Raw genomic sequence first — 12,640 nt, 5'->3', positions numbered from 1 at the left:
TTATCCAAACTACATGGAAGAAAAGGTATGAACAAGGACAGCATTCACAGTGCAGTCCTGCAGAGATCTTCAGGTTGGCTTGTCAGTGTCTCTTGCTGAAGACTCTGACTTTCTTACTCAGACATGCTCTAACCAACTTGACTAAATTACACAGTTTTCATCCCTCTGCCCTTCTAGGAGAGAAGAATGTGAACAGGTGAAGAGACCTTCACAAGTTAATATTGGTATAGTTTTAAAACAAAAGGCACAATTGAAGTGCACTTTGACTTTAGGTAGTTTTAATCCCTATGGGTGCTCTTTTTACTTTAAAAGCCGCTCTAAACATCTTTTTCTCCAGCGCACGTAGGCTTACTGTGGCAGCAGACAGTTTTCATAAGATTTTTAGACCACAGTCCAATGAGGTATTTTCTTTAGTAGTTATACTGATGTATCTCCCCCACCTTGTCTCCTCCACACAATCCAGCTGTCCTCCCCATGCCCGTACATGTGCCAGCACAACTGGTGGCAGGTCTCACACTGACCTGGGGTTAGATCAGCTCCTTCACCTGATTCAAAGTGCGTCTACTGTACTCCTTCTGTGACAGGCAGGACTCTGAGGGGAACACTTTAATGACACTATCTCCACAATTTTATTGAAATAGGCCGTGTTGAAAGAGCAATTTAAAAAAAAAAAAAATAAAAATTTAGCACAGGAACCCTCCGCTTATTTCAGATATTTTCTCCCAAAGTATACATGCCAGACTGAGAGGCCAGAGACCCCAAGCTGAAGCTCTAGGCAGATTCAGCTAACCTACCTAGAGCAGAGGTTCCACCAACGCACAGAAGTGCACTATTCAAGAAGGTATCAAAGCCCTCACTACAATGCAGTGTTGCTCCAGGTGGGGGAAAATACAAGACCAGCTCCCCTGTGAGTTTCTCCACTGAGGGCAGCGTTCCCTTGAAACCTCGCATGAACTAACCCAGACGTTAACATGAAAGACAACTGAAGTTTCATTTACAATCCCATCCAAAATACACAAGCTACATACCATGTGATTTACTATGTCTGCTTCTGAAGGGTGATGGGCTGAAATAATTCTAAGACCTTAATCTGTTATCTTAGTGACTTTGTGTTCAGACTGGGTATTAAGACCACTAAAACTATTTCTAATTGCAAATTAAAAAAAAAAAAAAAAGAAAATGGAGAGAATCAAAACCAAATCCCCGCTCCCCTCAAAAAATAAAACTTCACAACTGAACCAGGCACAGCTTACCTAGAGTCAACACCTGTGACAAATGTTTTTCATAGTTAGCATACTAAGTTATATGTACTATAAACACCAACCATTCTGCTAAGACATCAGATGACACGTGACTTAAGCACAGTTAGTACACTCAAGACTTAAATGCAAGGACAAAAGTGAAGATATTTTTCCCCCTTTTAACTCTCTTTAGCCAGTATCTTCATCGCTATTTTTGAATACTTGTTATCCTTCCACCACCCCGTGAAAAACCAAAAATCAATGCATTCGTAAAGGCCAATGCATTGCACACGCACCATGACAGAATACAGAACTCCGTAAGCCATTCTCATGAATAACTGAAGGGATGGTATTTCTAGACTAATATTCATTAGCAGTCAGGATTACACCATCCTACAGCATAGCTGAGCAGACTAGAGAGTTTCTGCAGAACTGCACAGTTTTTATTTCTCTCTTGATGCAGTTGAAGGACAGGGCAAGGAAAACAAAACATCAAGGCAAAAGATTAAAAATTCAGAGCATCTAAAAGACAATCTTCTCCATTTTAACAAAATACAGATTAGCCTTTTTACTGTTTGAATGGCAGTAATTGCCATAATCGCAGTTCTACAAATCTATCCATTCTATTTCTGTTGCCTCACGCTCTTTCTTCAAAAGAATTTCACATTTGAAACTGAAGTTTCCTAAGAAGTAGGAGCTTTTTCTCTCTTTTTGCTGTCTTACGCCTGTGTGTATACAGCAGTTTTAGAGTGCCAACTCCTAAACTTGTCTCCTTAAGAAGGCTAATTATGCATTCACATTGGAGAAAGTGCATCCACAAATCTGGAAACAAACGTTGTCAAGCTGGACTGTATTAACCAACGGGTTTTATGCATTTTATTGATTAAAAAAGACACAGGAGTAAAGGTCTAAGGCAAAGGAATTCCCTAATAATCATCCTTAATAAACAGGCACTTCCACATCCTTGAAGGTTTTAAACTTATTGCAGAAATTTCTTCTGCAGCTTCTGTCAGATATCTTCCACATCCTTGAAGGTTTTAAACTTATTGCAGAAATTTCTTCTGCAGCTTCTGTCAGATATCTAGCATGACCACCATGCCTCAACCACCTAACCAGTGCTGGAAAGTAGGGGACAGCATCATGCCCCACTCTCTTCGTTGCTCCCGGCCACACGCTCCCGCTGCCTACTTTGAGCTGGCTCTGGCACTCACCTGATCCCTACATTCAACTCACTAAAGACAGCAGAAAGACAAACTCAGCAGAAGGATATCTGACAGGTCAGGCGCTTGACCTGGATTACCTTGCAATTAGATACCAGCACCAGTGCTACAGATGGGGTGGCAGGGCACCAGCAGGGAGGGGGGGGGACGACACCTCCCCCTTTCAACAGTGATGTGCTGTGAAATCAGCTCAGTCAAAGTGAAACTGTACTCCAGGACACTCACCAGCTGCTTGATGTTTTAAAAGGTCATTAAGTGACAGAGGGAAGGTGCCTTCCAGAAGAGGGCTACATTTAAAAAAGCCTACTCAAGAGACCTATAACTTAGGAAAAGAAAAAAAAAAAAAAAGATGGAATGAGCAACAACAGGATTTGTCTAAAAGTACTGGTTCCTCTGGGAGATGTTCTTATAAAGTGCTCTCTACATAAACAGAAATAAGTGATACTACCAAAGTCTGCAGAAACTACAAGTGTGCTACAGTTGAGACCTAGTAAAAGTCTGAGAGAAAACACAATTAACGTGATGGTCCTTAGATTCCCACTGAGACAGGAAATGCTACCAAACTCATTCCTTTTGAAGACTAAAGAGATTAAACAGAAAGAACTAAAAAAAGAAGAAAGTACTGTGTACAGTAGGGAGGAGAAGGCAAGGAAAGGTTCTTCTATTACCTAGACATCATTGTCAAAGCAGCACACGACCTGACAGCTCAGTGAATGGTTTGGGGGGTTTGATGGGGTAACGTTGGTTATGAAGATAGCCATCTCCCTAGTTATTGCTTCTGATATAGCTGGACTAATGTGTAACAGCCTCTTGAAATTTTAGTTGTACGATCCAATCTGGAGGTTTAGGGTGTATTTTCATGGTAAGCAAGCTGAATCACTGTGCTCTTCGAACAGAAGCCAGCAGACTTCTCTTGAACTGAAACGCTGAACGGTAATCAAAAGAGTTGGATAGAGGTATTTTCCTGACAAGAGCTGTTTCATACCTTATATTATGCTTTGGAGTAATTTGTGAATTGAGAACACCAACCTGGCTGGTTCTGCCTAATGTAAAATGACATACGTGTGGATAAAATTAGATTTGAGAAAGTTACTACAGATAGCATGGACTAATTCTGTGCATGAGCATAGAGTAGTTATATACTAATATATAACCAAAGAGGTAGTTACTCTCATAAGCATTCAGTTGTCTCAATTAACTACCATTTCACTTTCATTATAAAAAACGTATTCTGAGCTCTAAACTCTTAGTCCGTATCAATTCAGATGTTATATTTCTGCTAATAGCAGAATTCATATACCTGGGCATCACATTAGTTGACTCAGGATTACGACCTTGACCTGCTTTTAAAGATACACAACTTTGTGGTAACTGAAGCATTGTATCCGCAGATAATGTTTGTATTAGTCAAAGTATAAAGAGGGAAAAAAAAACCCACCAAAATCCCACACAACATAAATAGAACTGACATTTTAAAAAAAGTATATTTAGATAAACTTTTCATTCTTTCACTTGACGCATTAGATACTTAAATGGAAATATACTTACTGCTCGTTTTCTGGAACAACCTGTAATCCAAGGCACAGTGAGGTTTCCTGAAATCTGTAGAGGGGAAGGGGAAAACAGAACAGAAAACAACAACAGCTTAGGTTGCTACGATAGCTAATACCGAGCAGCTTTCAGAAGACTTCAATATTGTGCATTCAATTCTGATAAGGACTCTTTAAAACAGGTTAAAATTTAAAAGCAAAACAAAGTCACACTTAGCCTTACTGTTGTAAGACTAAAACCAAAACTCTAACAAATGTTTCTTTGGGTGAGGGTAAGGTAACATGATGGCAACTCAGGTGTTTCTGTACTTTTGTATCTCAAAACTTGTATTTCAGAACATCAGGTTCCACTATATGAGGTCCCTACATAATCTTCAATCTGTCGCAAAACTGGTAAGATTAAGCAGACTGGAGTTAGACAAGGGCCAAAAGTCTGACAGAACTGCCGTCACATATTTTTCAATTACATCAGTTAAACTTTCAGAAAAAAATACTATCATGTTAGTAACAGAACTATTCAATGTCAGATGTTAAGGATTTGCACATTAGCAGAAAAACTAGGGACATCAGGCTGGAGAAGGAAGGGGAAGGGGTATGAAGGCAAAGGTTAGCTGGCTCGATTCCCATTGCTTCTCCATCATTCCCAGAGGTCAGACTTTATTAAATAATAATCTTGGACTGTTTTCCCTGGCCATCTGAAATGTGTCACAGTCTGGAATATTTTAGGCTTATTTAGGATTCCATGTTCATCTTCTACCTCAGACAAGCAATGCTTGAGAGACTAAACATAGCTTTTGAGAGATTAATCAATCTCAAGTCATTACACACACTATATATGTGAGGAAGAAAAATCTATGCACTTCTGCTGACTGTATCAAACTACGCTAATAGTTTTTGTATTTGCGAAGCGCTCTACTAATGAATCTTGCAGCATGAGCATAACCAAATATAGAATACCTGGTACAGTTTGCCTAGTGTACAAGCACGTAAGATACTCTTATTCTTCAAGCTTTTAGCTGGAAGCGCTTGGAGGTTACCTAAGGTCAGACACTTTCTCATTACAGCACAAGGCGGGTTGAGGGGGGCTAGAAAATGAACACCCTCCCCCTCCTAAGGGCAAGTCTACATCAGCTTTTTTGTCTAAAATATTAATTTCTTAGTTGCACATGCACATTTTAGAAATTCTGTATAAACAAGTTACGTCTATTACAATTCTATATCCCACACAACAGCTTCACACCACAGAATCTGCTGTAAACGCGTCCTCGGTACCCACCCAGATGGCTTCTCTTCACAAATTTAAAGTGGGGCGACAGAAAAAAGTGCTTTTCTATGTGAATAAAGCAATCAGTCTGGCAGAGCATTAACGGTTACTTGGAAGACAAATGCACACAAGTTCTGACAGCTATAATGCCAAATACAATCAAGTTTATTTCAATATAACTACAGGAAAGGCAACATGCATGGGAGTATTCTAAACTGGCTCTACGAAAGAGGCACAAGGGTTGGGGTTTTTTTAGAGGGGTTATTTTTTGAGTGAGATGGATAGTTATCCTGCATCCACAGGTGTAACTCTAGTCCTAGTCCAACTGGGACAGCTACTGTGAGTTACAAAAATGACAACCTGAAACGCTTGTCTCAGAAAAGATACTGTGTCTCAGAAACGGCAACTCTGGCAGATGCTAAAGAAAGTTCAAAAGAACTGCAACACTTGTGTATTACCCGTGCTGTATCTTAATTAAAGTGGTTCCACTATATGAGGTCCCTACATAATCTTTTCCCGACTCAGCTGTAGATTTACTGCCCCAAATTCAGTGCACTGGAACAAACCAAAAGCCCCAACCCAGTCCTGGTTGCTGTGTGTCCCAGCATTACTTGAGGCCGTACGCAGTGTTTTTGCAGCCTGCTCATTGCTGCTGTCCTCCCCAGAGCCCCACAGGTTCTCCCCGCTCATGCAGCTAGAAGTATTTCATCCCAGAAATAAAGTGGAAGAACTCCTGTGACAAAGGGAACTCCGCTTCTGTTACAAGAACGAGTGTCAGGAAACACTTTGTTCAAGTCTCCTCAGAGAAGACCAAGTTGCTTGCCCTAGCAAAAAGCTGTGCTGCACAAAGTTAGCAAGGAAGTCCTCCTCTTGTCTTCAAAAGCCTCTAGGGAACTACACAAATCACTTAGACGCATTTAAAAAACGCCACAAAATAAAAATGGAGTCCCATTTCCTTAAATAAAGCAAACTTGCAGCTCACTCATATAAAGCAGCATCCTTAAAAGTGAATCTTAAAAAGAAATATATAATATATCTATATCCTATTCTGACATACTGTCTGCAAGGCTTAGGATTTTCCCTTGAAGACGACAGGGTTAAATTAGATAACTGTGCTTCAGTGTGCATAACAAAGTAATTAAAAATACACATACTTTCAACAGTATTTTTGTCCCTTAGGGTTGGGGGGAGGAAACCAAGACTATATCATGATTCAGCCTTGAGGACCAGCAAGAATAGCCTCTCTAGTTCAATACGCTTCAAGCCAAACTAAGAAACGTAAGTAGGTTGAACAATTTGTTTATTGAAACTGCTCAGGCATTAAAATTGATCACTTTATTAAATTTACTCTTAAGTTACACTAACATAAATTTGATTAATTGAACCAGTAAGGAAGCTATAACGAATTGCTAATTTGATACCCCAACCAATGTACAACAGTCATTACTTCATCAAAACACAAATCTCACAGTCCTGACTTTGAAGAAGCATCTCCTTGGATGTTTCACTACTCTGATAATCATGTAGCTCAGGTTTAATCTATTTTTAAATTTAGGAAGATTTCCCTAAGTTTAAGGATTCTTATTCCTACGCTGATGGATAAATTAGCTAAACATGGGCAATAAGATTAACAGAAACTGATTACATACAAAAGAAGTGTCATCCTGCATAAGTCTAAAAGAATTCAGACAGCACCTGTTACAAAATCTATGTCTCTGGAAGTTTAATATACAAAAATTACTAAGCTACAAGGGGAGTGTCTACATGAAGTAGCAGTCGCACTGGACTTCATTTTAAGGGGAGGACTTGGAAGAGGGGGTTAAACTAGTGCAGAATGGATGATTTCAACAAAATACGTTATCAGCCTAGCAGGGTACACTATTTGTTACACGTGACTTTGAAGGCAGTAAGTGAAATTTTCTTGTCAACGTGATAAATGAGTGCTGGAAGCGTCACTGTCATACACTAACACCTCTTAAGACACAGAACTTACTTTTGCATTGTTCTGGAACATGCTAAAAACTCTCAGCAAGGAACGCAGTGATCTGGAGAAATCAGCACCGTCGTTTCTTCAAGGTACTACGGCATCTGGCCAGGCTGTAGGACACTATTCCTCTGCAGCTTCCATAGAGCCATGATACTATATGCACTGACCCCACAGCTTTTGCCTTTTCCCTTATGAATGCTAATACTGAGGAGTGCCACCTCAGACATTCACTTATTGCTGTAAGCATTCATGCTGTGAATTAATAGCAACCTGCCCAGTTTTTCCAAGGTTTAAAACTGTGGAAGGGCAAGGGATACCACAGGAAACAGGAGCTCCCTCAATCCAAGGTGCATTCCCAAATCCAAACAACAGGGTCTCTGAGAGACAGGCATGGAAGTCAAATGGGGTACAGATGAATTCCTCACTTATCAAAAAAGTAGGTATGCTATTGTAACAGGAGGGAAAGAAAAAAAAACCCCCGAAGTTACAGAGATCTCCTTGTTCTGATCCATATCACACCACATAGACAGATAAAATGTCACCTACCATGAACCATTTTAGCTGTTTAAAAACTCTGTCCCTACCCCCAAAAAATCCCAAATCAAAGTTATTTCAAATTTAATTAAAAAAAAAAAAATCAAAAAGAGTAGCAAGAAATAAATCTCACTGATGCTTTTTCAAGAGTGAAATAAAATACCAAGAGCACACAGCTGGAGGTACCAATAATATATTTCACTTCATGAAACTCAAGAAAAATTTCCTTAACTCCTTAACTCTATCGTATGCACTTTGCAGCTTTTCTTCTCCTGCAAAACTGGAATGTCAAAAGTAAACAGCATTTAATGAATTTTATAACTCAATAAGAACAGTAATAGCAAATACTGACAGACTATCTGAAAGAAGGGAGAGAGGGAAAAGAACAGCTTGTCTAAAGTGCTCAGCTTAGAAAAGGCCGTAAATAAGAATTGCAGATGTCCCATCTACTACATCACATCTACTCCAGAGTATATATGCTCCCCGAACCTCAGGTTTACCAAGAAAAGCAATAATTCTGGTGAAAAGTGGCACTTACTTGGACTCGAAAGCTTTCTTTCAAATCCTCACATGAGATAGGAACAAGTCAGAAAAAAGAAAAAACAAAAAACCCAAACCGCTTCACAAAGTATTGTTCCCTATACTAGTGAGCAATGCCCAAGAAAAGACGGTATGTTGTTTACATGGTTCACTTTCAGGATAAATTAAAAAAGTAGTAACAGGCAAATGCACAAAGGTAACACATGCAGTATCACATCCTGTCAGTCTTAAAACTTCTATCTTAGTGTGTCTAGACTATGTCCTGCCAGATGGCGTAAAAATCCATGAAAAAAACAATTTGGGTATTTCCTGCACAACTCGCTCTCCTCTAGTTAGAACAAAAAATTTAAGTGTGTCAGTGTTGTAGCTTCTTCTGAACATCTTTTAGTTCTTCAATTATCTGCATTTAATTTTCCCTTCTCAGTATCACTGAAGGGCCTGTATTACAGGATGAGGAAATAATGGGATTGAATGTAAAACGGGTATTTGAATTAGATGCTGCGGGAGAGGAAGAGTATTTGCTCACTTGGTGTCTCCCATCATCTTAACTGGCTTGCAGGAGACCCTAATGCCTAACAGAAAACAGGTCCAAGAGATTGGCAACTCCACAGGGGGTACAGGCAGTGCTGATGGAAGAGCTAATCCAAGCTGACGTTAATAAGGGCAAGCAACTGTACAGCACATAAATGACAGCACGATCCCATGTTCTGCCCTGGGCCACATGCAAAGCACGTCTACAGAGGAACAACCAAGGGTGTCGCTGTGACATGCGTTGGTGAGCCACGTCCAGACAACACAGACTTGAGCATGCATCAGCAGTCGTAGGCGTGATCCTCTTGTAACCAAAGTTTATCTATTGAACCTATGAAGCCCACGCTGCTCTTCAATATACGGCTACCCACTGCAGCCACCAGTGCTACCATACTATAGTCCTACCTGCACTTTTGTTTAAGAAGGAATTATCTCTACTGAAAGATGTAAATGGAGCACAGCCTGCAGAAAGGCAAACATATTGCTTACTAGCTACCAACTTTCAAAGAAAACAGTACTTATCTACAGCCTTGTCTTCAAGGTTTGAAGACAGAGATAAATTGACAGATTACCTGGTAATTATTTTGGTTTTGTGACAGCCTCAGTTGACTTGAAGATGTAAAATGAGGAGAAAAGGTACTTCTTGATGGATTAGCACTGTTATATAATGTACTGGATGTTGTATGTAATGAGGTCCGTGCAGGCAAGTGGTAGTCTCTGTTATGATACAGAATGTTGTCAGGCACGTCCCTGGCATTCACCATCTGTGAACTACAGCTCACATTTCTTCCTGGCCCAGACAAGGCTGCACTTTGGTTCTCTACTCGAACAGAACTGCTGCTTTCACAGTATCTCGAATAGCTTTGTATTTGTGCTCCCATGGATGCTAGTTCTTCTTCTCTAGCATATTCGTCATCCACATCTCCAGTTTCCATCGCGATGGACAGACAGCTGCCTTCCACCGAGCAATGCTTCTGCGTTGCACTTCCTCCCACAATTCTTTGAGGTTGATCTGTAACGGCCAGAGAAAACACTTCGCGGATTTCCAGGTTTTGCGTGCTACAAGAAGGGTCCCTGGTATTAGCCCTTTGTCCAGGGGCCACATGCGATGCGAGCGCTGCATGTTCTGGTTTTTGTAACCTTTGACATCCCATGGGTTCAGCTTTACAGGGTCTGTGGCATATCATCGGTTTCTGAGGTAACACCAACTCTGCGGTCTGGACTGAAGAACCACCATAGCTTTTTTTAGTGTGACTATATATGGAGTTCGCAGAATTCAGTACGCTTGTTTGCCTAGATAAAATAATAGTCTTTTCCCCTACTAATAGGGAAGCATTTTTACAATGTGGTACTTGTCGTCCTATAGGGATGTGCTGCTGCTGAAACTCGGTATCACTTTTTCCTGGTAGTCGTGGAATAGAGGTTTTATGTATTTCTGCCATTGAAGCATTTGTCTGTTTGGTGGATCCTTGCCTACCGGATGAACTAGCGGGACTGTATATACCAGTAACTATTACATCGTTATTAGAAGAGGTCCAAGAAGACTGCTGACTTTGGGATCGAGCAATATTTACCACATTTCTAACTGCTGCTTCTGGAGGTACTGAGGGAGTAGTAGGGACAGTCCCTGGGGGAGTGCCTCCAGATTCTACAGCACTCTTGCTGCTCATCTTCCTTCGTTTATTGCCAACCCACGTCTGCAAACAACAAACAACAATGACAACAAACACAAAACAAAGCATTAAATAAGCAGAAAAATTAGATAATTCCATTTTTAAGCAGATCTGATGAAATGTTAAGTGTTCAAGTTGAGACCTAAGTTTACAAATATGTAAATAATTTACTGATTATGCAGAGTCTGAACAATACAGGGTGGAAATCCAAGCCTCTCATGCTTGGGATTCATACACTAATACACATGAGAACCCCAGTCTCAATTCCAAAGCCCCAGTTTCTCAAAAACTCTGAGACTGTATCATGCCTCCTGTCCCGAAGTTACCCTTAAGATTTATTTCATTGACACTGCTGTGACTAATTCCCCCAAATTTAGCACCTTGGGATGCAGAACTATCACTGAGGTATGCAGCTAAACTTTTGTAACCAAATAACTGAGAGATACGACCTTCAAAACTGCCGTGAACAGAAACTGCCAATTCTTGAATTTAGATGAGAGGAAGAAAAAGAACTCTTTCTGTTAGACAATTACAAAACAATTTTGCGGAGTATTTAGACCTATGGACTAATTCCTCCTCTGCCAGCTGCACAATCAAGATCTGATGTAAAAACCTGCTTTTGAAAGACACTGATAGACAAGATTAGAACTACTGGGATTAGATTCCAACAGAAGTTTGCTAATATGGACATTTCTGAAAGTGACAATGACAGTATATGGTTTTGTGTAAGAGATAGTAGAGGAAAAAATATTTGAAAAACGCAGGTACTGTGGCACTTGTGCCCAGGTTAAAATGTACTGCTGTTTTAAACACTCAGGAAAGCCTGTCCTGCAAGTTACACATTAAGATATAGCTAAAAGAACTGAAGGGGAAACATTAATTTCAGTACTTCAAGATAGAGAAAGTTAATCTGGTGGAAGCATCAGCTCTAACGCTGGAAGCGTAAGTGCCACCTAACTATTCCTGGCAACTTTCATGATCAGAGAGACAAGACTTGCTCAATTCTTTCACCGCAGTGTGTCTGTACTGAATGTATTCTGCTTGCTTATACCCTCACAAGTGCCAAAGAATGAAAAATAAGCTTTTGCATCTGCTTATGCTGGTTATGAAAAGAATCAGCTATGCACTTAGAGATACGGTGAAACAGTTTTCTGCACCACTCTGGACATCACCTGCTGCACACCTAAAACCAAACCAAAGCAAGATCTCCACATTCAGCAACCCAAACCAGCTGATTTAACCAATAAACTCCCTCACCCCGCAACAAGCAAACTGCACTGAGTGCCTATCTTGGGTTTCCATCTCATCACATGAAAGAAGGAAAGTTTTCTTCACATACCAATACCTGCTAAGGAAGTAAACAGATTTCTCTACAGGAAAATACACATCCCTGCCTTGCAGAAGTATGCTGAAGTCTCCATTCCATTCCACTCATTTTTGTTGTCAAATTTTATAAAACGCCTACTTTGAGGCATGATTTATTGCATGCAATAGAGTGTTACTAGTGGTAAATTTTTTCTTCTCAAAAGCAAGTTTAAATACTCAAATTATAGCCACAGGTCTCAAGTTACTATATTGCATAAAACAAATTTAGAAGATCAAATTTATTTTTTTGTCATTTCTGCTCAGTCAGTAAACTATCAAGGTAGAAATTATAATTAAATAGAAACGTTGCAAATTTTGGGCCAGGAAAAGATTTCACCCCCAACTTTTCCAACTGTATAATACTAAAATCTGAAGTTTTTCTCATGGTTTTCCTGAAAAGAAATGCATCCAAACAAATGCAAATAACTTCCTAGGACTGCTGTTCACTTGGGATTAAAGTACAGCTTCATGAGACAGCCCAAGTCAGATTTGCCACTGCTGAAAAAGTCCCATTCTCCTGATCACGTCCCCAGCATCTTGCTCCCACCATTTAACCGAAAGCACACACCTGAACGATCAGTGAGTGCAACTCCCCCAAAAGCATAAAACTGAATTGACAAAAAAAAGAACAAAAGTTTTGGTAAGGTTAGCGAATTTACCTGGGTTACTCTGAAATCAAATGAATGCAAGAGATGATCAGCACAAGATGACAGACAGGAGAGAAAGAATTGCACA

The 12,640-nt window shown here is 40.0% G+C and overlaps 1 protein-coding gene across 2 annotated transcripts in view; it reads right to left on the bottom strand.

The window, feature by feature from the left end:
- Positions 1-12,640, bottom strand: part of HDX (highly divergent homeobox) — a 40,128-nt gene that overhangs the window by 24,824 nt on the left and 2,664 nt on the right. For both annotated transcript variants that reach the window (XM_009326633.1, XM_009326634.1), the window contains exons 2-3: positions 9,440-10,564; positions 4,010-4,063 (exon numbers count right to left, since the gene is read on the bottom strand). In XM_009326633.1, coding sequence (XP_009324908.1) covers positions 4,010-4,063; positions 9,440-10,564 — 1,179 coding nt within the window. The remainder of the gene's footprint in view (positions 1-4,009; positions 4,064-9,439; positions 10,565-12,640) is intronic.

Source organism: Pygoscelis adeliae, unplaced genomic scaffold (genome assembly GCF_000699105.1).
Source record: "Pygoscelis adeliae isolate BGI_AS28 unplaced genomic scaffold, ASM69910v1 Scaffold216, whole genome shotgun sequence".
Taxonomy (NCBI): Eukaryota; Metazoa; Chordata; class Aves; order Sphenisciformes; family Spheniscidae; genus Pygoscelis; species Pygoscelis adeliae.
Note: the sequence above shows the minus strand (reverse complement) of the source record. Positions and strands in the feature narration are given on the sequence as shown.